Source organism: Malania oleifera, chromosome 1, assembly GCF_029873635.1.
Source record: "Malania oleifera isolate guangnan ecotype guangnan chromosome 1, ASM2987363v1, whole genome shotgun sequence".
NCBI classification, from domain to species: Eukaryota; Viridiplantae; Streptophyta; class Magnoliopsida; order Santalales; family Ximeniaceae; genus Malania; species Malania oleifera.
Genome location: NC_080417.1, coordinates 36,245,441 through 36,269,170, shown reverse-complemented (window position 1 = coordinate 36,269,170; position 23,730 = coordinate 36,245,441). Strand labels below are relative to the sequence as shown.

At 35.9% G+C, this 23,730-nt stretch overlaps 1 protein-coding gene across 1 annotated transcript in view; it reads right to left on the bottom strand.

Moving 5' to 3' along the window:
* The window catches only part of LOC131146805 (uncharacterized), a 42,510-nt gene extending 19,465 nt beyond the window's left edge, over nucleotides 1-23,045 (bottom strand). The window contains exons 1-2 of the mRNA XM_058096600.1: nucleotides 22,443-23,045; nucleotides 19,084-19,165 (exon numbers count right to left, since the gene is read on the bottom strand). Coding sequence (XP_057952583.1) covers nucleotides 19,084-19,165; nucleotides 22,443-22,860 — 500 coding nt within the window. The 5' untranslated portion in view covers nucleotides 22,861-23,045. The remainder of the gene's footprint in view (nucleotides 1-19,083; nucleotides 19,166-22,442) is intronic.
* Nucleotides 23,046-23,730: the final 685 nt, after the last annotated feature.

Below are 23,730 nucleotides of genomic sequence, written 5' to 3'. Positions count from 1 at the left end.
GTAAATATCAAAGAAGAATGAAATTGAAGCTCAAAGAGTATGTCACAAATTCTTCCTTTGATTTGAATCAAAACTCAGAAGTTGTGCTCAGAGATCAGTGATCAATGACTCAGTTTTTCTCAGAAAATCTCAGCAAGTAAATGTGAGCAAGAGGGCTTTGAGAGAGTATGGGCAATATAGATTGAAATCAGATTTTCAATTCTTGGTGTTTAATTTGATTTGAGAAACCATGTATTTATAGGCTCAAAAAGTAATAAATTTGTGTTGCCCAAGTTACTTGAGTGTTTCCCAAGTTTTTATAAAGTTTGGGGCACAAGCAACTCAATTTGGAAACTTTAAATGCTGTTTTAAAAACTAGCCGTTACGAGGGTCAGTCGCCTGATCTTCAAATACAATGTATTTTTCAGTTCAAAACAGGGTCAGTCACATGAGGTCTCAAGGGTCAGTCGTCTGATCCTTCACTGTCTGTCAAAATTCAATTCAACAAATATGTCAATCGCCTGACCAGACACGGGTCAGTCGCTTGAACAGTTAAAAATACTGTTTTTAAAGTTTGTTTCCAAAAACCTTAGCAAACTTGCTTTGATGAGTATTTTCCGGGGTTTTCAAAATAAGGTCTCTAAGTCCATAATAAACCCTAATGAGCTTCAAAGCATTCATTTTGATATTCAAGTGAAGTACTTACTACTTACATAAGACTTCCTAAAGACTTAAAAATTCTCTAAACTAGAAGTCTTCATGTATATCTTTGCTTTGAGTCCTCTTTGTCTTGAGCTTCAATATTCCTTAAGCTTCCATATGTTTTGACCATATTGGACCTCTTGAGCTTTCTTTTGATCACCTTGTTGTTGAAGTATAAGCTTTTATAGCACTTGTGATCTTGAACTTTTAATTCTTGAACCTTTTGAACTTATCATACTAGGTTTCCTGAAATATCATCACTTAAACCAAAACTTGTTAAATTAACATTTATTTGTTATCATCAAAACAAGATTCGAAAGTCATGTTAGGTCAACACCAACAAAGCCCTTAGTCTAGATATTTGTATGATGTGCAGTGGTTCACAGGAGAGTTCAAGCCATCTATTTCTTCATTGTAAGGTGGTGAGACACATATGGAACAACCTCTTTTCGTTTTTTGGAGAAGAGTGGGTGACTGCAGAATCTATCTCTGATTTTTTGAAGGTAAAGTTTTGGGGCTTTGGTAAGAATAAAATAGGGAGGAATTTTTTAGTCAGTGCAGTTTTTTTAGTGCTGTGGGTGATGTGTATTGAAGGTTTATAGCTATCTGATGTCCAAAGAAATTGGACAGCAGCTATAATGTAATTGCATTTCTTCGTTAGTTCTCTTTTACTAAGAGAATTTCTTATCCTCCCTTCTCTGTAATTATTCTTTTCATTAATAGATCCATTTTTGTTCCCTAAAAAAAATATTTATTTTGATAGCAATAGTAATTTGATACTTCTTTTCTATATTTTTCATCTTCAACCTTATATTCTTTTCTAGTCCTTGTCATGTAAGTTGTTAGAATTTTATTTATCTACTTCTAAACTTTATGATTATATCTCATAATTTTTAAATCTTAGGTTATAGTTATACAATATGACTTGTTCGTCAAAATTTATTATTTTTTTACATTTAACAAATAAAATAATAGAACTTGTTGGATTCATTATATTATTTGTATGTCTTAAGCGCCTAATAGATTAATGGGGTGCATAATGTGTTTGGTTAAATTATTAATTTATCACATATGTGATAAATAAGTGACAAAAAAAAACATATAATTCCCTACCAATAGCTATTTAAAACAAATGTAAAAGTTATTGCCCTTATTAAAGAACGTTAATAAATTGAACTAAAAGATCCAAAATAAACTAAAACTCTTTTAAAGAAGGGTCGAGAGCTTAAAACATGCAAAAATACAACAACAAGCCTTAAGTCCCACTGATTGGGGTCAACTATATGAATCCATTTCAGCCAATTCACGCGATCAAAGGCATTTTCCTCAACTAACTTAAGAGTTGTTCAATCCTTGCTCACTACCTCATTCCAAGTTATTTTAGGTCTATCCCTTCTTCCTCTACTACCATCAACAATAGCTAGCTTGCTCCTCCTCACTAGAGCACTACTTGGCCTTCATTTCAAATGCCCAAACCATCTAAGCTTACCCTCCCTTATCTTCTACTAGAGCTATTCCTAATTCATTCCTTAATTAAACCTTTCATGTTTTGCCACTTATCCACCTTAGCATCTGCATTTCAGCAACTTTTACTTTTTGAATATAGTGTTTCTTAATTGCACAACATTTTGATTCATAAAGCATGGCTAGTCTTATAGCCATCCTATAGAAAATTTAGTTTAAGTTTAATGGTATCCTATGATCACAACAAGCTTGAAGCACTCCTTCATTTTATCTGACCTGCTTAAACTCTATATACTACATCTCTTCAATTTCTCCTTTCGCTTGCATTATAGATCCAAGATATCAAAATCTACTAGTGCTATTGATTTCTTGGTTATCAAGTTTAATCTTATCTTCATTTACAAGGCTAAAATTACATTTCATATATTCAGTCTTGTTTCTACTTATTCTAAAACTTTTAAACTCTAGAGTTGTTCTTCACAGTTCTAAAGTTGATTCTAACCAGCTCTTACTTTCACCAATTAGAACAATATCATCTACAAAATGCATACACCATGAGATCTCATTCTGTATATTCCTAGTGAGTTCATCAATCACTAAAACAAATAGCTAACCGCTTAAAGTAGAACCTTGAAGTACGCCTATTATGATTGGAAATTCTCTAGATTCTACCCTTGCACTCCTAATCCTAGTTGTCACCTTATCATACATATCCTTAATGACATTAGTACACCTACTACATATTCTCTTCTTTTCTAAAAATGCCAAAGCACTTCCCAACATACTCTATCATATGCTTTCTCTAAGTTGATAGAAACACATGCAAGTCCCTCTTCTTTTCCCTAAACTTTTTCATCAAGCTTCTCAGAAGATAAATAGCTTTTGTTGTCAATCTGCCAAGCATAAAACCAAATTTGACTCTCTAAGACCCTCATTTCTATTCTTATTCTTTATTCAATTACTTTTTCCCATAGTTTGATCATATGACTCATAAGTTTAATTCCACAGTAATTATTACAGTTTTGAATATCACCTTTGTTTTTGTATATAGGCATTAAGAAGCTTTTCCTCCATTCCTCCGACATTTTCTTGGTTTCTATAATAGTGTTGAATAGATTAGTTAACCATACACTTCCTTTATCCTTTAGACATTTCCAAGCTTCAATTGGGATGTTATCTAGTCCTATAGATTTCCCACTTTTCATCCTTTTTAAAGTCATCTTAACTTCGGTGACTCTAATTTTGCAAATGAATCTCATATGTTTGGTTTTTTCCTCATTTGTTACTTTGAGTTTTAAGCTTTCAACTTGGCTTTCATTAAACAACTTATTAAAGTATCCTCGCCATCTCTCTTTTATGTCTTCTTCTTTAACCAAGATATTGTCATTCTCATCTTTAATACATTTTACATTCTAAGTCTTTGCACTTTCTTTCTCTAGCATTAGCCAATTTATATGTCCCTTTCCCTTTCTTTATCTAGTGTAGCATACAAATTATCATAAGCACTATGTTGCGCTTCACTAATGGTGTGCTTGAAAAAAATGCAAACATTACACCTGCTTTCCTTTATGTAACATTTTCCCGCTTCCTACAACACCCACTTCGGTTCCGGTTTTGAATTTATAAAAAAACTGACTTTCAGTTTCGGTTGCACTTAAAAACCGAACTGAAATAACTGAAAACCGAGTATAATTTTAAAATAATTATTTTTAATACTATATATATGCGTCCTGTGAAATATATTATTTCTTTAATTATATAATTGAAACCATTTAATATTTTATTTTATTAATTAATTTTTTTGACCAATTAAATATGGGTTGCTGTTGAACTTGCTCGGAGAGTGGGAAAGGATTTTATATAAGATGCATGAGATTCATGCTCCCCATTTTGCCAATGTGGGACGAGTTTGGTGGAGTGGAAGAGCTGGCTATTGGGTTGGGGACTTGAATATTGGGAAGACTGAAGAGACACTCATACTCCTGGTAGCTGTCGTGCCCTCAGAACACCTCCCACTCCCTCCCACCCCCATGCCCACGCCAACGCTCATGCCCACACCAACGCCCACACCTTCCATCCTCAGTTACCAATTTCTTGCCAAGAACAAAGGTAAATTCCATCTCAGTCTCTTCGTACCTCCCATTTCACCTATATTTTCGCTTTTCAATTCTGTTTTTTGTTCAATTTCTCTTCGACTCCCTCCGTTTTTGCTGATTAGTTCCCCCCGGGTCTGGTTTCATTAATTCCCTCGCACTTACTCTGCTTTCCTATTGATCTTCTCTGTTTTTTACAGTTTTGATGTGGCTAGGGTCTCCTCTTAGCCTCTTTGATCGAATTACATTTCTTCTTGATCAAAACGATACTTGGAAACGATGACACCAGTCACACCTCTGATTAGATGTTAATGCTAGATCTAGCTATTTTTTTGTTCATTGCAAATTTTCCCCCTCAAAACTCTGATTTTTTACACGTGCAGTTTGTTTCATTGCATTTTGAAATTACTGCTTCTTTAGTTTATTTAACATCAGTAATTTAAATGTTTGCCTCAAGCAAATACAAGTTCTCTCATTTTTTATTAAATTTCTCTAGTGTGTGAATCACATGGTTTATACGTGGAGCCGAACTTCTAAGGGGCATGGTCTTTGATCAGAATGTTGAAGCAAATTTATTATCCTATGATAATTCTTTGTGTTGTGATGATCTAAGGTTAAACGCTGAAAATTTGCCTGAGCATTTGAGCCCTTCTCCTAGTGAGAAACATTTGTCTTCGTGGAAATGTTTCTATGATCACTTAGGTCTGATCAGGCCGTTTATTTGTCCCACATTGGTTGGGGGAAGAATAGAAGCTCCTTCCCTTCCCATATAAAAGTCCATCTAGCCTTTCTATCTTGCATTGAGTAAGCCCACCATTCAGGTTGTGTGGATGGGCCACCCTTAGGCCTTGTCTACATTCAGATAGGCTTGATTTAGGGTTGGGCTCTCTTGGGCTTGCAGATCTTTTATTTTTATTTTTTTAAATATAAATTTTATATTAAAAATTGAGTTGAAATCGAACCGAACCGTAAAAATTCAGTTTACGGTTACTTTAAACCGTTGACGTGCGGTTCAATTTCGGTTTTAGATATTGAAAACCGATTTTTTTTTGTTCGGTTATCGGTTTTGGTCAAAACTCAACCGAATCGAACCGTGTACACCCCTACCCCGAGGCATCCAACAGCCAAGATTGGCTATTAGCTTATGTGGATACTTGACAATTATTCAACAAGAACAACAGTGAAGATAACTAATTTGTTTCCCTGTCATTCAAGGATCTCCTAAAATGAAATTTCCAAGAAGGTAAAGGACCATTGAGATCAACAAGGAAAGAGGAAATGGAGTCATTTTGTCCTAAGCTCAATCAAAATAGGCAAGGAAAAGAGGTGGAAAAGATAATATTCCCCAATCAAAGGTCTTTCCAAAAACGAATATTAAACCACTTGCCCAACACAAATTTAGCATTGGGAATAAAGAGAGGGTAAATCTAAGAAATAGCTTTCCACGGACTTTCCGAAGAACATCTAGAACCCAAATCGGTATCCCACTCATTCCCATCAAGTACAAACTTGCTTTTAGTAACTTTATGCCACAAAGAAGAATCCTTTATAGGGAACCACCAAAGCCATTTGGCCAAAAGAGTCGTGTTTTTAGACACTAACCCCAAACTACCCATGCAAAATCGCAATGCAAGAAAAGATGAGAAACTGATTTTGAATAATCAAAATAGAGCATACATATGTCAGCGGATAGAGCCTTTAAAGGTCTCCTCATCTGCAGTAGGTCATTAGTATTCATCCCATTAAGCACAACCAACCAAAGAAACACTTTGATTTTATGGGGGGGCTTTGACCTTCCAAATTGCTTCATTAGAGAGGAAAGGGGTGATTGGTAATGACCAATAAATCAAAGAAAGAAAAACACTCAAGAAATCCAAAAATATGGAGAAGCCCCAAAATATTCAAAAAAAAGGCATGTGATCCTCCAAGAAAAAGATGGTATCGTCAGCAAACTAAAGGTGTGAGACCATAATCTCCTCCCTCCCCACTTCCAAACCCTTTCGCTAAACCTATATCCACCACCCCACTAACCAACCTACTTAAAGCATCTACCACTAAAGCAAACAAAAATGGTGGAAGAGGATCCCTTTAGCCAATCCCCCCCCATGACCCTAAACCAAGATTTAGGTTCTCCATTTACTATAACCGAGTAAAACACGTTAGACATACAACCTTTCATCCATCTTCGCCATCTCTCCAAACCCCTTCCTCATAAAAATCTTATCTAGAAAGCTCCAACTCACTCTATTATAAGCCTTTTCAAAATCCAGCTTAAAGATGAATCCCTTCTTCTTCCTGCTCCTAATATCCTCAATAGCTTCATTCGCAACCAAAACAGAATCCACTGTCTCCCCCCACCCCTACAAAAGCACTTTAGGCTTGGAAATAGTCTTATCAAGCACCCTGCTCAACCTATTAGCTAGTACTTCGGCAATTATTTTATAAACACTACATACTAAACTAATAGGCCTATAATCAAAAATCTTAATCAACCTACTTTTCTTCGGGCACCAAAGTAATGAAGGTAAAATTAATACTCTTGCTTAAAACCTCGTTCCCATAAAATTTGTTGAAAACCTTCATCAAGTCATTCTTCGCTACTAGCCAACAATCTTGATAAGAATCTAAATTAAAACCATCTAGCTCGAGCTTTATCCCTCTCCATTCTGAAAATTGTAGATCTAACCTCTTCCTTAAAAGGTCTCTCTAACCAAGCTATTTTGTCAACAAATAAAGGGTGCCACCCAAACCCTTCCACCATTGGCCTACTCTCATCCTCCTCAAAAACAATTTGTGATAGAAATAAGTGATCTAGAAGGCAATCTTGGTAGTATCCAAGATAATCTCCCCCCCCCCCCCTGGGTCCGCCTCCAACTCCCTAATTAAACTCTTTCTCAATTTACCACTAGCTATCCTATTAAAAAAAATCTAGAATTACAATTTCTCTCTCTTACCCACTTAAACTTCTTCTTCTACCTCCAACTTCTCATTTCCTTGAAAATCATATCTTCCAACTCATTTTTCCAAGAAACCTTTCTAACCTCCTCCTCCTCCTCCTCCTCCGCCTCCTCCCTTGAAAGAGTAATGCTTTCTTCCTTTCTATCTATCTCATCCAATTCACCTAAAATGCTAGTATTTTTAATCCTAATATCTCGAAACACATCCGTATTCCATTCTTTCATTTTTTCTTTCAGCTTCTTCAACTTCTTCATAAATCTAAACCTCTCCCAACCCCTTTTCACCAACCTTAAACCAAGAATTCCTTAGCAAAGTCTAGAAGGAACCATGATCCAACCACATATTTTTAAACCTAAAAGGAGTGGGACCCCAAGGCTCCTTCCTAGATTCCAATAAGATGGGAAAATATTGGAGGTGGGTCTAGATAGCACAACTTGGGAGAGATTTGGGAACACCTGAACACAAGAACCTGTCAATTCTACTAGCCACCTCCCTAGCTACACCCACCAACCACATAAAATTAGCATTGGCCAATTGAAGGTCCCTCAAACCACACTCCCTAATAACCAAATCAAACTTCTGCATAGTGCCAGTAACCCTTCCACCCCCTTCTGCTCCCTCAAAAACCTCACCTCATTAAAATCACCACCTATAATCCACCTAGGCAAACAAAAGCTAGAGACAAAAAAAAAAGTTCATCCCAAAAGAATCCCTAAGAGCTGATTTAGAAGGGCCATACATAGAGGAAATCCACCATTGACCCTTGTCTCTAACTTCTAGCAAGACAAAAGGAGAAAAAAATCTCACTAGACTATCCACTCTAGTAATAGAAACGAGTATCCCACAACACGAGTATGCTTCCCGCAAACCCCCAAGATGGTACATAAACCCAATCCTCACTAAGGCCTTCCCAGATCCCTCTAACAATCTCCCTATCAACTAAGTCAAGCTTAGTCTCCTGGATTAACACAACATAGGGAGAATTCCTAAGCAAAACCTCCCTAAGCAAACTTCTCATCCAAACATCTCCTAGGCCCCTAATGTTCCAACTTATAATCTTCATAACCTAACAGCCCCATTACCTAATTCCTTATCGCCCCCATAATTGATGGAAGAAACCAAATTTTTAATTCTTTTTGAACCTTTTTTTTCCCCGCTCATATGTTTTAGAACTCATCCCTGACTTAACCTCAGCTCCAAGGACTCATTAATTTCAAACCTATGTCATTCAAATGTTCATTTGGGTCCTTTATAGTCCTTCTCACTATTCCCTAGACCAACATCAAAGGCACCACCCCCAGCAAATTCCCATTTATGGCTTAAAGCATCAAAAGGAGAAAAGAACTTAACAAGGAGAGGAAGAATATCTTTTCCAGCTTCTGAAGATTCAAATCATCTAAAGAAATTTTTGTCTCTTCATCATAACCCTTCCCAATATCAAAAGGAACAGCAACAAAAACAAGGGGCAAAGACCCCTTGTTAGGAATACGCCCAAAAACAAGGGACAAACCCCCACCCACCCCCCCCCCCCCCCCACAAAAAAAAAAAAAAAAAAAAGCTGAATTTTGATCAAAACTTTGCTTAGCGATCTTCTAACCCTCTCGCCTAGTGTCTAAAGACATTAGAGAGCTCTCATCTCCTCTATGTTGACTTCCACGAAAGGGAATCTCACTTCTCCCTCCCTTTCATATAAACAAAGATCTTTGGAAGGTTCTGCTCATTTTTCTTCTTCTACAATATCTAACAAACCTTTCAACTGGTCAACTAGCAAACCTTTGTCAAAATTGCAAAAGCTGCTTAGATCACCTTCTAAATTTGAGTTTGCATCATCTTCACTAATCTCTTCCCCTTCAGTCTCTTCAATTTCTATCAAATATTGGGAGCCAATTTTTTGAATGGGAACAATCATCTTTTTGTTGTGTCAATTTTTCTTTCCTTATTTCAAACATTGTCTATGGCTCTCCCAAACTACTAGAAGGATTGCACCTATCCATCTTCATAGGATCTTCCTCCCCCTTAAAGAAGACCGACATCTCCACTTCCCTATTCTCCTTAAATAATACCTTCTCGAGTCAAATCCCTCATTCAATTATGAGTGTCTATTTGAAATGGACGTCTCCTTTTCCACCCAAGCTGGACTCACTGATCCAGCCCATTTAAAATCTCTTGGGCCTACTTGAAGAGCAGGCTTCAAAACAAGGCCTCCAGGCTCAAATCGAGCACAGCTTCTCGTCTACTTCCACTATCTTTGGCCCAAGCTTCATTCCAGTAATAGTAGTAGGCAGGACCCTTTTAGAGTTTGAAACAAGATTAGTCCTAATTAATGCCCACGAGTCTCTCCCCTACAACTCTATTCTTTCCATATTCATGGGCTTGTCTTTCTAAAAATTCCAACTAGACCCACCAGAATTTCCCCATATCCAATCAAGTGTTGTGCCTTTCTCCCTCTCTGCATAACTAGGTTCATTAGGCAGCCCATTATACATAAGACTATTCACTTCTCACTACTCTATGTCACGGAATCACACATTTTGCATGACCAACCCAAAACTTTCTGATTTCTCTGCTGACTTTGACCTTCACCTCCTTTTAATGAATTACAAAAGATCCACCAGCATGATGCTTCATTACCCTCAGGAATTCTCAAAGAAAGTTTGCCCCCAGAATATAACAATGTCTTGACAGTTGACAACAATCATCCTGCCTAAATAATTTGACACAAATCTGATAATCAGCGATCCTCCTGAAAAGTTCTTCTTCTTTATCCAAGGAAATTCAGTATTTTGCATCCAAAATTTCCTAGGTCCACTCAATCTCATTATCTAGTAGAACACTGCAAGAAAACTTATTCCCAGCCAGCTCCATAATTCTACGAGCTCACGTCCATTCAAAAGAGAACACTTTTCCATCTATCTTGACTGAAAGAGACATGGTGATACCCTACAAAGTATAAGAATGACAGGAAAAGGATTTCAATGGGCAGGATGATGGTTTTCTGGGTCTAGTGAAAGATATTGATGGTGTTCGGAGGTTGCCAGATTGAAATGGGTTAATAGGAAATGTTTTGGCCATGATGGACAATGAAAACCATTAGGTTTTTGTTAGGTAAAGAAGACAGGGTGCCTCTAGGTTTGCAAACCTGCTTCTTTCAATCAGGTTCTATTGGTTGAGACAGATTCTGGATGGTGAAAATTCTGCTTGTTCCGACTGGTATGTTCAATCCTTAATAGCAATCCAGGTCAGAAATGATCTGGATGGAGGTATTAAGGTGCAGTGATATATCGCAGGGAAGAGACCGGGAGGGATAAGTTCCCAAAGTAAGGGGGAAGAGATATCACCATGCTTTCACTATAGGAGATAGGAGCCATCGGCAGCAAAGCAAAATGAAAACCCTCAATTCTCCCATTGTGCGAGGAGCCTTGACAATGCCTGTGAAACTTCACAGAAAAAGAGATCGTCTGTCTAACATTATCACTTTATCTAAAATCTTAAGCTATTAGGTTGCGTGCTAACAATGTATATCAAGTTTTAGCACTCCCCCGCACGTGCAGCCCCATAGCACGTGGAGATATAAACACACAATAGATAACACCAATTACAAGGAATATGGAAATTTTTTAAACATCACAAAGTACACACAAGCGACAAGACTAGAACCAAGGACCTCTGAGTAACCTGCTCTAATACCATGTTAGATTACCATTTTACCTAAAAACTTAAGCTATTAGGTTATGGGCTTACAACGTATATCAAGCTTTAACAGTCTAAATGAAAAAGGAACTTCGAACCCTCGCATAGAGCTTCAAGCAACGCAGAAGGATCGATGACACTTTGAAACCCTCTGCCCCCTCCATAATCATGTCATATAAACAAGCATTTTGTGAATTTTTTTCATAAGATCAAAATAAACATTGTCTTAAACTGTACCATAAGACCAAATGACCATTTCATTTTCTACATATCTCTAACACCTACAACTACGAAAATTTTTAAAGTTTGCAACATGTATTCAAAGTTAACTCAGGACAATTTAAGTGGGTCAATTTCCAATCGCTACAAGCCTACAACACAATAATGCCGAGGTATACCATATTTCAAACTCTAATTCTATTTTCGTTTTCAATTTAGCATTAATGAGTGTAGACACCTAATTTTGTCTGGATTGAATTTAACTGAAGAACAGGAGAGTCTAATTGAAGTTTCTCTCCCCTTGCTCTAAGTCTTTCTTCATGAATTTCAAATTCGAACTTTTTATTGCACTCTTAAGGCTTAATTGAGCCTTAATTGAGTTAATTGAGGAGTTATCCTAGATGAGGATAAGCTCCTATTTGGAAAAGTTATTCCTTGTTGCCAAAAGCCCATTTAGGAAAAGGAAGCGGTTTCCTTGTTCTAAAAGAGCATTTTTTAGAATTGATGGATTAGAGCAAGCTCCCTTGCTTCTTTACAAATAAGAAGCTATGGCTCTTACGAAAAAAAGAAAGGGGTCAGCACACATAAAATTGGAGTATACGTTCACTCCAAAAGAGAGCAAAAGAAAAAAGCAAGAGAGAAAGAGCAAGAAAAAGAAAAAGAAAAAGAAAAAGAGAGAGAGAGAGAGAAGAAGAACATAAGTTCAACTCAAAGGAGGACACACGTTGAATCACAAGGGGTTTTGCGTTCAATTGAAGAAGAGACTCCAAGGGGGGAAATTGGAAGCAAGAGAAGAAAGAGAATGAAAGCAAAGAAGCCTCCATCGAATAAAGGGAAGTTTAAAACTTGAAGAAGGAAGGGTCTAGAAGGAGACCAAAGCTTGCTCAAAGTTTTGGAAGATCCAAAATCTTCAAGAAGAATAAGATAAATCTATCATCTTCATACATATTTAAATGATTTCGTAAACTTGGGTTTGAGATTAATACTAAAGAGTATAATAGGTGAATGGTTCGAAAATTTTCTTTCATTACATGCTAAAGTTAAAATTTTTATGACATTCTTCATGTAACAAGTGAAGATTTAATTTTCATCTCACATGCAATGTTAAAGTTTCAATTTTTTAAAGAGTGTTCACATAAAATAAGTCATCTAGGGTAAGCATGTGGTTATTTGATGTTCATGAATGTGAGCTAGATTGATTCATGTTAGGGTTTTGGGAAAGGGGAGCAAGTTTGGCTCGATTAAATTTTTAAAATTATTTATTTCTTTTTTTTTATTATCTATTACTTTCTGTATATTTTAAAATGAAAAATTGCAAAAATCTGAAAATTTGCAAATAATAATAATAATAATAATAATGATGATGATAATAATTTGTTTTCTATTATTACTACTGTTATTATGGTTTTTATGTGTCTTAATATTTTAAATTAAAAAATAAAAAATAAAATTTAAGAAAATTCTTAGAAATTCTATGGTTGATTTTTAGGTCCTAGGGTTTTCTTTCGTGTTTTAACCTATTAGAGTTTTCTACATGACCAAGAAAAGAAATAAACAAATCAAAAAGGAAAAGTTTCCTTTGGTAAATAAAGAGTTAATTTTATTATATTTCCTTTCTTTCTTTCTTTCCTTCTTATTTGAGTAATATTAGAATCTTGTGAGTTAGGAAACTTGTATTTTGACTTTATATAATAGTCCCTTTTACAATATGGCAACTCGATATAGATCTTGTTTTCCTCATTTTCATTATTTTAAAATTCATAAAATTATAACTATTTTAATTGCTCTTCAATAATTTAAAATTCTAAAAAAATCATAAAATTGAAGGAAGGTTGTTTAAAATTTGTAGGTTATTTTTCTAGGATTTTTAGAGTTTGTAGGGTCTTTTTTTCTTAATTTAGGGTTTCCATTCTTGGCAAAAATCACAAAAAAAAATAAATAAATAATTCAATTCCCTAATACATAAAGCTTTGACTAGTGTTTTGCTTTCTTAGTTTAGAAAGTTAGAATTCTTTAATTTAGGTAAGTTTCTTTATTTCTATAGACGGCCTCTTTTATTTTAGAAAGTTCTAATTTATCTTCTTTTAGTTTAGGTAATGTTTGTAATAACTATCATGGAATTAAACTCATGAGTCATACGATAAAACTATGGGAAAGGATAGTTGAACAAATATTAAGGTTAGAAACGAAGGTCTCAAAAAATCAATTTGGTTCTATGCCTGGGAGATCTTCCACAGAAACTATATATCTTTTAAGACAATTAATGGAAAAGTTTAGGGAAAAGAAGAGGGACTTGCATATGATATTTATTGACCTAGAGAAAGCATATGATAGAATACCTAGGGAAGTTCTATGGTGGGTTTTAGAAAAAAAAAAAGGTGTATATAGTAGGTATACTGATGTCATTAAGGATATGTACGATGGAATGATAACTAGAATAAGGACTATAGATGGAGAAACTAGAGAATTTCCAATTACTATAGGTGTACATCAAGGATCTACTTTGAGCCCTTTTTTCTTTAGTGATGGACCAACTGACTAAAGAGTATTCAAAAGGAGGTTCCATGGTGTATGTTGTTTTCAAATGATATTGTTTAATTGATGAAACTAGGGACGGAGCAAAGGCTAAGTTAGAATTATGAAGAGAAGCTTTGGAATCTAGAGGTATTAGGATAAGTAGAAATAAGACAGAATATATGAAATGTAATTTTAGTAATGATAGGAGGAATATTGGAGACAAAGTTAAACTTGATGACCAAATAAATAGCACTTGTAGATTTTGATACCTTGGATCTATTATGTAAGCTAAAGGAGAAATTGAAGATGATGTAATGCATAGAGTTAAAGCAGGTTTGGTAAAGTGGAGAAGTACTTCAAGCGTGCTTAGTGATCAAAGAATACCTTTAAAATTAAAAAATAAGTTTTATAGGATAGCTATAAGACCAGCTATGCTATATGGATCAGAATGTTGAGCAACAAAGAAACAAAATATCCAAAAAGTAAAAGTTGCCAAGATGAGAATGCTTAGATGGATGAGTACTATAACATTGAAAGATAAATTAAGGAATGAACATATTTGCGATAAGTTAGGTGTAACTCCTATAGGAGATAAGATAAGGGAGGGATGACTCAGATGGTATAGACACTTGCAACGTAGGCCACATAGTGCGCCAGTGAGGAAGAGTGAGTTAATTACTGTGGGGGGCAGTAGAAGGGCTAGGAGTAGACCTAAAATAACTTGGGAGAAGATAGGGATTAAGGATTTAATATCCCTGAATCTATCAAAAGAAATGGTCCATGATCGCATAAATTGGCGGAAAAGGATTCATATAGCCGACCCCACCTAGTGGGACATAAGGCTTGATCTTCTAGTTGTTGTAGTTTAGGTAATGTTTGACTTTCAACTCTAGCAATAGTTGCCTTTGAGGCTTCTTTGGAATGCTTAAGGTAAGTTAATGTACATGGGATATACTACTTTACATATCTTGTTTCCTTTGTGAATGCGCTCGTGTATGATTGTATTTGAATTGCATTTAAAGAAACCTTAAAATAGTTTAATGAATCAGATGACGAGCCTCAACATGGTGTCTTGTGCATACCTTCGAGGATCTCAAGGTAAGGGTAATCACTGTCTTATGCGGGATTGACACAATATCTAATGGAGGGTAAATATACACCAAAGCACATTCATACATAAAATTCACCCTACAATAGATCTCAAGGTAGTGTCTCGCACATACCTTCGAGGATCTCACCGTGAGGACAAACGCCATCTTGTGCGGGTTTATCAAATATATTAAAGGTCCATATATGTCAAAATGAAAGAATGAGTCTTAATGGGTTGAATTTGAGACAATCATAGGTTAATTAAGAACCATTTATAGAACAAGTGTATGAGGATGCTAGTACCTTCCCTTCACATAACTGCACTGTCGAACTTGGCTCTGGTGCGTAGATCATTGGCTATCGATTCCTTGGACCCTAGGTTAGCTATTTTCAATCTATCAATGGTAAATCATAAGATATTCTAACATCACCTAGAATAAATTAGGTTAGTTGTGACTGCGTTGACATATTATTCACCCACATCTCATCCCCAAAATACAAATTTCACATTTCGAGTTCACCACTAATATCGAGGTGGTTTGAATATTCACCCCAATAAAGGTAAGCCTTCGGAACATGTTGACAACTTAGTAACTCCACTGGGGATATTAGAGAGTCGAGTCAAGGATAAGCCTTCGCTTACCTCGCTTACCTTGAGTCTAACCTATTAAGTCTTGATATTCCTTCTAAATACTCGTATATTTACTTAGGTGCTTTGCATATATAATCGAACCTCTTGCATGCCATGTGTTTGGGTTGAGGGTTTCCTAAGTTTGTCTTGCACACACTTCACAAGCCCTATACCTGGGCTGTTCCTTTTTAGAATTAGCTCAAAATGCGGTAGTATTGACCTTTAAAAGGCACGAGTCTCCTAATGGGCACATGAAACATTCCAATCAGGATGTACCTTGTCCATTTGTAACTTGTAATGGGTTCAGATAAGGACTTTGCCAACCTTAGCGAATGCAAAGACAAACTAGGAACCTATGACTGTTAGGGTTTAGAGCCTATCTCACATAATGGGCCATAGAAATCCTAACCACAAGATAAAGCCATGGAGTACAAAACCTATGCTTAGGGAGTTTACCACCTTGGGATACCTATGTATCAGAGTTTGTTTCTTATGTGTGCTTAATCCCTTGATTATGAATGATGTGATCATTTTTAATCTATGAAGTATTACATCCTAGAGTTAGGGTGCATCATTCAATAAAAATTGAGGCACTTGCACCTTGTTCTACTCCAGTTATATTCACACTCTATGGCATCTACCATCCATGTTTTCATCTAGGGGAACACCTCTCTCATTTGTGCTCAATCTGTGGGCACTCATCTCTTTACACCCCTCAAATTGATGCTCAATTTATGAGCACTCATGATTCCATCCTCAAGCTATGAGCACTCATCCTTCCCCCCTTAATGCAGGGGGCACCCCTACATTAGTGCTCATCTAGAGCATCCTTTACCCATGCTCAATCTACAAGTACTCATCTATCCATGCTCGATCTTCAAGAACCCCTCTCATCTATGCTTAAGTTGTGAGTGTTCATGATTCCATGCTCAAGTTGTGAACATCCATCCATTGATCCTTAAATCCAAGGACACCTTATTGTGAAGGCTCAATCTACAAGAACTCAACTATTCATGCTCAATTCTCACGCTCCGCTAGCTAGGCTCAACCTATGAGCACCCGTCTATCCTCCCATTAGTCCATGCATCTACTTTTCAATTGGTTGTGCTCATCTGGGAGAATCTATCCACTCATAAACACCAATTTGTGCTTAACCCATCTAGGCTTAGTATGCAAGCATCAAGCCAATCCATGATCAACTTGAGACCAACCCCCTATGAGCTCATTTCCTGCATCTGCAGCGTCCATTGGTCTATGCTCCATTTGTGAGCACCTATTCCATGCTCAATTTGTGAGCTTGAGACCTCAACCTATGAGCATCCATTCATGCTCCACCAAGTACATCCCTAGGAACCCATTGTTCTGTCATATCTATGGCATCCATCCATCTGTGCTTAATTTGCGAGCACGTATCTTCCATGCTCGATCTATGAGCTTGAGACCTTCTATGTTTAAATTGCAAGCATCCACTTATGCTTAGTCAGAAACATCCTTATTTGTGCTCAATTCAAAGCACCTTTGTTTATGCTCAATCTGTGAGCGTCCCTCTTACTCAAATCTGTTGGCATGACACCATCAACACTCAATGATCTCTCCAAAAGCATCTACCTCTCCAAGCTCAATCTGTGATCTTCAAACCCTCTATGCTTAACTTGCAGTAACCGCCTATGTTCAATTTAGAATACCTTTCTAAACGCTCATTATCCCACCATCCATGTTTAGTTTAAGGCAACTTTTGTTCATGGCATTATGCTTAATCTGTGAACATCCCTTTTGCTCAATCTATTGGCATGACATCACCTAGGAAAAATGTTCTCTCTATAAACATTTGTCTCTCCACGCTTAATCTATGAGCATGCAATTATCCATGTTAAACCTGTGAGCAACCATCTCTTATACTCAAATATAAAGCGCTCATCAGTCTACACTCGATGTGAGAGCAATTAGCAATACTTAAATGTGACCATCTATCTATTCATGCCCAAGTTGTGAGCATCCGTCAATCCCTAAGCATCTATCTCTTATGCCCAATATAGGGTATCCATAGGCCTATGATCAACATGCAAACATCTACACATTCATACTTAGGGTGATCATTTATTTTTTCATGCTCCATTTGTGAGCATACATCCATACTTGATTTATACTTAAATGTGATCATTTGGAAAGAATTTTTAAATCTTTCCTTTGGAAAGGAAATGAGTAGAACTCGAAGGGTATATTTGTTGTCTAGAGAAGGAAGGACACCTTGGCCTTAAATCTTTATCTAACCGAAGATTGATACCAGCTATAAAACTCTTATGGTGCATTGCTTCAGCAAAAGGTTTCTTGTGGATGGTATCAATTCATACTTATAAGCTGAAGGAGCATAGCATTTGGTCTGTTAACCAAATTCAAATAGCACATGAATATGGAAAAAAATCCTGAAGATCAGACAGCTAGTTTACAGTAGGTTCAGAGTACAAATTGAAAATGGGAAGAAAGCATACTTCTTCTATGATAATTGGACACCTTTATTCCCTGATTTTGTTATATTCCAACAATTCAATACGATGTGAAGTCTAGAAATTTCTTTTTTGTGGTTGTAGAAGAGGTTCCTTTTTGTTGTAATCCTTTTTCATTTTAAGGAATTGGTTAGTCATTCAGTTAAGAGTGTAGTTAGTATTCAATGAAAGAAACAGAAGAGTTCACTTCAAGGAGCATCTACCAATTGAGTTGGGAATTCAAAGAAATGCAAAAGTCATAAACTTCTATAAAAAAAAATGACAGATGTAATTGGCCAAGGAGAGTAACTCAAAATGTTGTGCAAATTAAGAACAGTTTAGCAGAAATCTCAATATATGATGCCGACAATAAATCAACCTGGATTTGCACATCTTCAGGGGAATTCTCTCTTCATTCAGCCCGGGATCAAATTAGGCATAAAAAGAACCAATTACTTGGTATTCAGCAATATGATTTAAAAACAATGCACCAAGGTATTCATATATTCTTGGCTGACAACTCTCAAAAGGCTTAACACACTGGATAGACTTCATAAATGGGGTTTAGTCAATTGCCCCAAATGCAGAATTTGTGGCAATTATACTGAAGAGAGAGACCATCTGTTTTTTAATTGTGATGCCACAAGGGAAATATACAATGATACTTATGCTAAACATAGTATTAGAAGAAGATGCAGCTCATGGAAATCAGAATTGGAATGGATATGTTCTTTCAGAGGGAAGAATGATTACTCAAAACTGACATGAACTGCCATTATATACCAAATTTGGTGAGCTAGAAATTCTCTCATATATGATCAGATTGCATTTAATCCTGAAGCTATAATTTGCAAAGTTCTTCAGGATGTTAATACCAGACATAGCAGCTTGTGAAAGGAAGCTGGCTTGGTTTCAATTGTAGAGAGCTGTTTTGTTTAGTTTGCTGCAGATCCTTTGGCTGTTTTAGTTTTCCCTTTCAGTTAGAGTTTCATGTTTCTGTTAAGCTGTTGTTTTGGCCTTTGGCCTGTTATTACTGGTATACCTGTTTGGCTTTGTTGTAACAGTTTTGTTTAGTTCCCTTTGCTAATATAATCCACATACCTTTTGCGGAAAGAAAATATGGTCTCCATGACTAAAATGACAGAAAGTAAGGAAAGATAAACAGGATACAGATGAAAAGTAGGTAAAACAACTCCAAGTCATAAGCCAGTACCTCTCCCCATGAGGAGGAGGGGTGTTGGAAGGAAACTGCATCTACCTTATAGGCCTTTTAGTCAGTTTAGTGGAGCAATTTCTGCAGTGGAAGTGCACCCCTCCTTTTGAAGTTAGGCTCTTTAAATCTGAATCGAACAATCATGATAGATAAATTGAACAATTTAATAAACAATATGCAAGAGAAGGTTCACCTTTAAAATATATATATATATATATATATATATATATTTGAGAACGTTTATCCAGACTACAAAGAACTGAATTCATAGAATATCCATCGATTACAGAACAACCAAGCAAATAGCACATTTATGCATCAGGGTTCAATATTAGAACAAATTCAAGCCTTTCAAAGGAGATGTTTGAAGAAGAATCAGTCTAATACTCACAGGCAATTCGACAATGTTTATGAACCCTTTCTTCCATCAACCAAACACTCCTCCTCCCAAAACCCCGAAATTCCATCCTCATTAAAGTGAAAAAAAAAAAAAAAAGAGAGAAAAAAACAGAACAAAAAGCAAAGAAAGGTTTAGCGCTATTCCGGTTGATAATATTAACTAATCAAAAATAAAAAAGACAACCAGTTGGGTTGATATCCAGGAGCCTCAAACTATAAGCCACACCTCAATGCCTACCAAGAAGCTCCACCCAGTTCAAAACATCACACAAATCGCCTTCACTCTACCCACTAAAAAACTGTCTATGATCTGTGCTTGAAGCTTAAAATGGCCAAAAAGAAAAACACTTCCTGCACAAAATATTTATTATATACACTGCCTAATAGCCAAGAAAATGTCAACAGAATCAACAAAAGTTTCACAAAATTGAGCACTACGCTACAGGACTTTGGAAAGTTATTTTGCTTGATAGAGAATAGCATAAAACATTATAGAGATTAATATTGTATATTTTATACCCAATCCAAATGTTTATGTTAATTATGTTACTGCCAAGGGGCACAGGTGTCTTCTACCTATTATAGAAGTATTTTAAAATTTATTAAATTAAGAAGCCTTTTAGTAAAAATGTGTAAGTGAAGCTAACAGCCTCCTCCCCCCTATTGACATAGAACTGATAGAAGCCTAAATATTGAGAGAGAGAGAGAAAGAAAAGAGACAATCACAGATTAAGAGTGAATTGTGGCACCTTAATCACATTTTTAGGCTAGTTCTTGATGCTTTATGTTTGTCTTCTTCTTTTTTGCCCCTTAAGACTTGCATTGAGTTTGACTATGGCCAACCATTTTCTCAAAATCCAATTGGTATGGAAGGAATTTTCTACTGACAAGGATTCTGCAAGACCAAAATTGCTCAGTTTTTTTTTAGCACACTACGTTTTATGGTGATATGAAAACTTTGAGCCACTGGAAAAATGTTTTCTAGAAATGTTTCCAGTTGGGAGTTTGTCCAATGGCAAAGTATGTCACAAGTCCCGCACAGCAGTGGGTAGGACATTGCAATGGACCACTATAGAAGAAGTTACAAACTTACAATTGCCAAAAACCAACAGCAAAGCAAGGAAAAATCTTATCAGATTTTGGATTTTGTGGGTCCCACAAACACACAAGTGAATCATGTAGATTGGCCCCTATTTAAATTTTTTTTAAAAGACTTTAATTAAATTTTATATTAATTCTCAAAATAAATTAAAATGAATCTTTAACGTTGGTAGCACATGGTGCCTCATGCAGCCATGCTTATGTCAGGGGGCTCCAAGTTGCATCTAGACATTGTAAATTCATTCTCTTTCATTTTCGGTGGGAGGTGATGGTTTAAACTTTATACTCTACCGGCATTCAATTGAGCAGTAATGTATATGATACGGAAAATAGATTTTGATTTTTAAACAATTTTTATGTGTTCTTTTTTCCATTGAGTTTGAGGTGTTATGTACCATGGAAAACATTGGGCTATACTTGTTTTGAGTTCAGGATTCAGGCAGGATGAGTTTTGGACATAGGTTTATTTGGGTTGCATGAGCACACCGTGTTGAATTCTATTGTTTTATTTGTCATGGATGTTCATTTATTTCCATAGGCTCTTACTTTTAGCAACTCCAGATGCTTGATTCATTGTGGAATAGCATGAGTTAGTCACATTCTACCACTCCTAGTGTCACAGTGTTCTAGAAAGAGCTCCTGTAGAAAATTATTTTTTGCTCTCTTTTTTTTTTCAATAGAAAATTATCTTTGCTCTCTTATTTAATGAAAAATGAAAAGCAATGACCTTTCTGACATTTGGAACTATACTGTTTCATTAAAATATCCAGCCAAATATGAAAATTGCCTTGATGTGCTTTAGATGACATGTTTTCTTGAACCTTTTTATCGTTGGAAAAATCAAAACAACATTCATTTGTACTAACAATAAGATTATAATTACACTTATAAACATGTTCCTTGTCATAGTAAATGGGGGTTAAAAATTGTACAAGAACTAGTTTCTTTTAGACTTGGACATCAGAGCTAATAGTAGTTTGCTGAGCATTGTCACGAAGTCAATTGTTGTCATAACCTACTACAACTTGAGCCTCTCTATTTCAATTACCAATATCGAATTTCAATTTCATTGGATATAATGATTTATTAAATTACTGAATATTATTTAACTTGTCTAATAGAATACATGAGCCTTTAATCATGTTTGATACTTTAATATCAAAATATTGTATTATTGAATATATTTTACACTATTACTTCATATGTCATTTCAAGCTTTTGATTTAAATGTATTTGGATGAAAAGTTCCTCATTTTGAGTCAAACCATATTTGTGTTTTAAATAATTTTTTTATGTGTACTTGGTCCAGCTAGCTGTGATAGACTACTAATTGTAAAGCTGCAATGCAGAGTTTCAGTGAATTGGTTACTATTTGGGTTCATAGGTGGAGGATCGAGTGTTAGAACTAGCTTGGGTTAAGAACTTGAGTTTTATAATTTACTTCGGCATATTTAGATTTTGTAACTGGTGGTGTTTGAGAACATTAGTAAGTTAAAAGATATTTTTGAGGGCTATTGACTTCCAATCCTATTGTTCTTTATAATTGGGTGTTTTAGGATTATTAGAGTTCTGATTGTTCCTTATGGTTAGCTCGTGGAATCCTTTTAGTTTACTTGTCAAAAGCAGGAACTAGCCTTGTATGCACGTGGGGTCAGGCCATACGGCATGCTAGGGTCCCTAGCCATTCTAGAGCTGCTGGCGTCACATTTCTGTAGTATTCTTTTTTTGAGTTAAATTTCTTCATTACTTCTACTCGGCTTACTCAATAACGGGCTAGCAACAAAACTCAATTCGTAAGCGAGTAATAAATATAAACAGTGAAGTACTACATAATTTCAACGTGCAAAAAAAAAAGGTGCGACCCACAAGCACAACGATTGATAATCAATTTCCAGACCACTCACCAGAATCCAACGAAAGCGGCAGTGACTCGTTTGATAATTCATCTTCCCCTTGAGAATTATATGCGGATAAATTGTTCAACAGGGAATCGAAGTTGGAAACGATAGGGTGATCAACGGGAAGAAGAAGAACGAGTTTAACCTCGATGTGATCCTCCAATGCTCTGAAACTGATGGGAGATTCGACGTCAACCAAAACTTTAGGAATAGGAACGCTAAGCGAGACTTGAACGTCTTCCAGCCAGCTCACCAGAAGCAGAGATTGTTGGATATTCAAATCGACGCTCAGATTCTTACATTGGTCGGCGGGTTTGGTGTGCGAATCGAAGAGTAGTAGTCTGAGGGTGGGATTGTGAGAAAGGGCTTCCCAAGTGAACCGCCATTTTCTAGGGTTTGTAGAGGCGCCAAGCTCTGCAGACATTTTTCAAATGGTACCCCTTGCTTCCCAGGGCAGTAGCCGCTTGAAATTAAGTGCCGTTGAGGACGCGGAGCTGCATAGTAATTAGTAGGGGAGAAATATAGTAATTGGGAATCAACTCATCACCATGATGAGTTGGTTGATTTCCATTCTCACCTTTGTTAATTGATGACTCTTATTTTGAAATCAAATTCTGATTTTTAGAAACATGGTATTTATTATAATGTAATAATCTATATTAATACAATATAATATAAATTATATAAATTTTAAAAATAATATTAATATTATCATATCATTATTAATAATAACAATAACAAAATCAAGTCTCAAATCTCATTAGGTGGGATCGGTTATATAAATCTTTTTCTACCAATTTATGCAAGCATTGATCTTTTTTTTTTTACAGATTCAGAGTTATTAAATCATTACTCACTATTTCTTATTTTAGGTTTATCTCTACCCCTTCGATTACCCTCCACAGTAACTAATCTCAACTAATCAATTAATCACTCTCAATGAATCAATCAATCACTCTAAATCACATTGGCCCTTTCTTGCTTCCTCCTCGACCTATAAATAGGAGCTTTGTAAAGAAAAGTAGGTGAAGGAGAATTTATTTCTCATGTTGAGAAAAAGACATGGAAAAGTGAGGTAAAAAGATTAAAAGAATGGGCAGGACTCTACCAAGAAGGAAAAAAAAAAAAAAGCAAAGGCTTCTCAGAGCTAAAAATTGAGAAGCATAAGAGAGAAATTCCAGGAGCGAGATGGTGAAGATTGAGAAGAGGCTGAAGAAGTGAAAATTTTATAGAGGAAAAGAAATAAAGGAAGAAAGCAAGGTTCAAAAAAATTACAGGAAATTTGGAGAGGGCA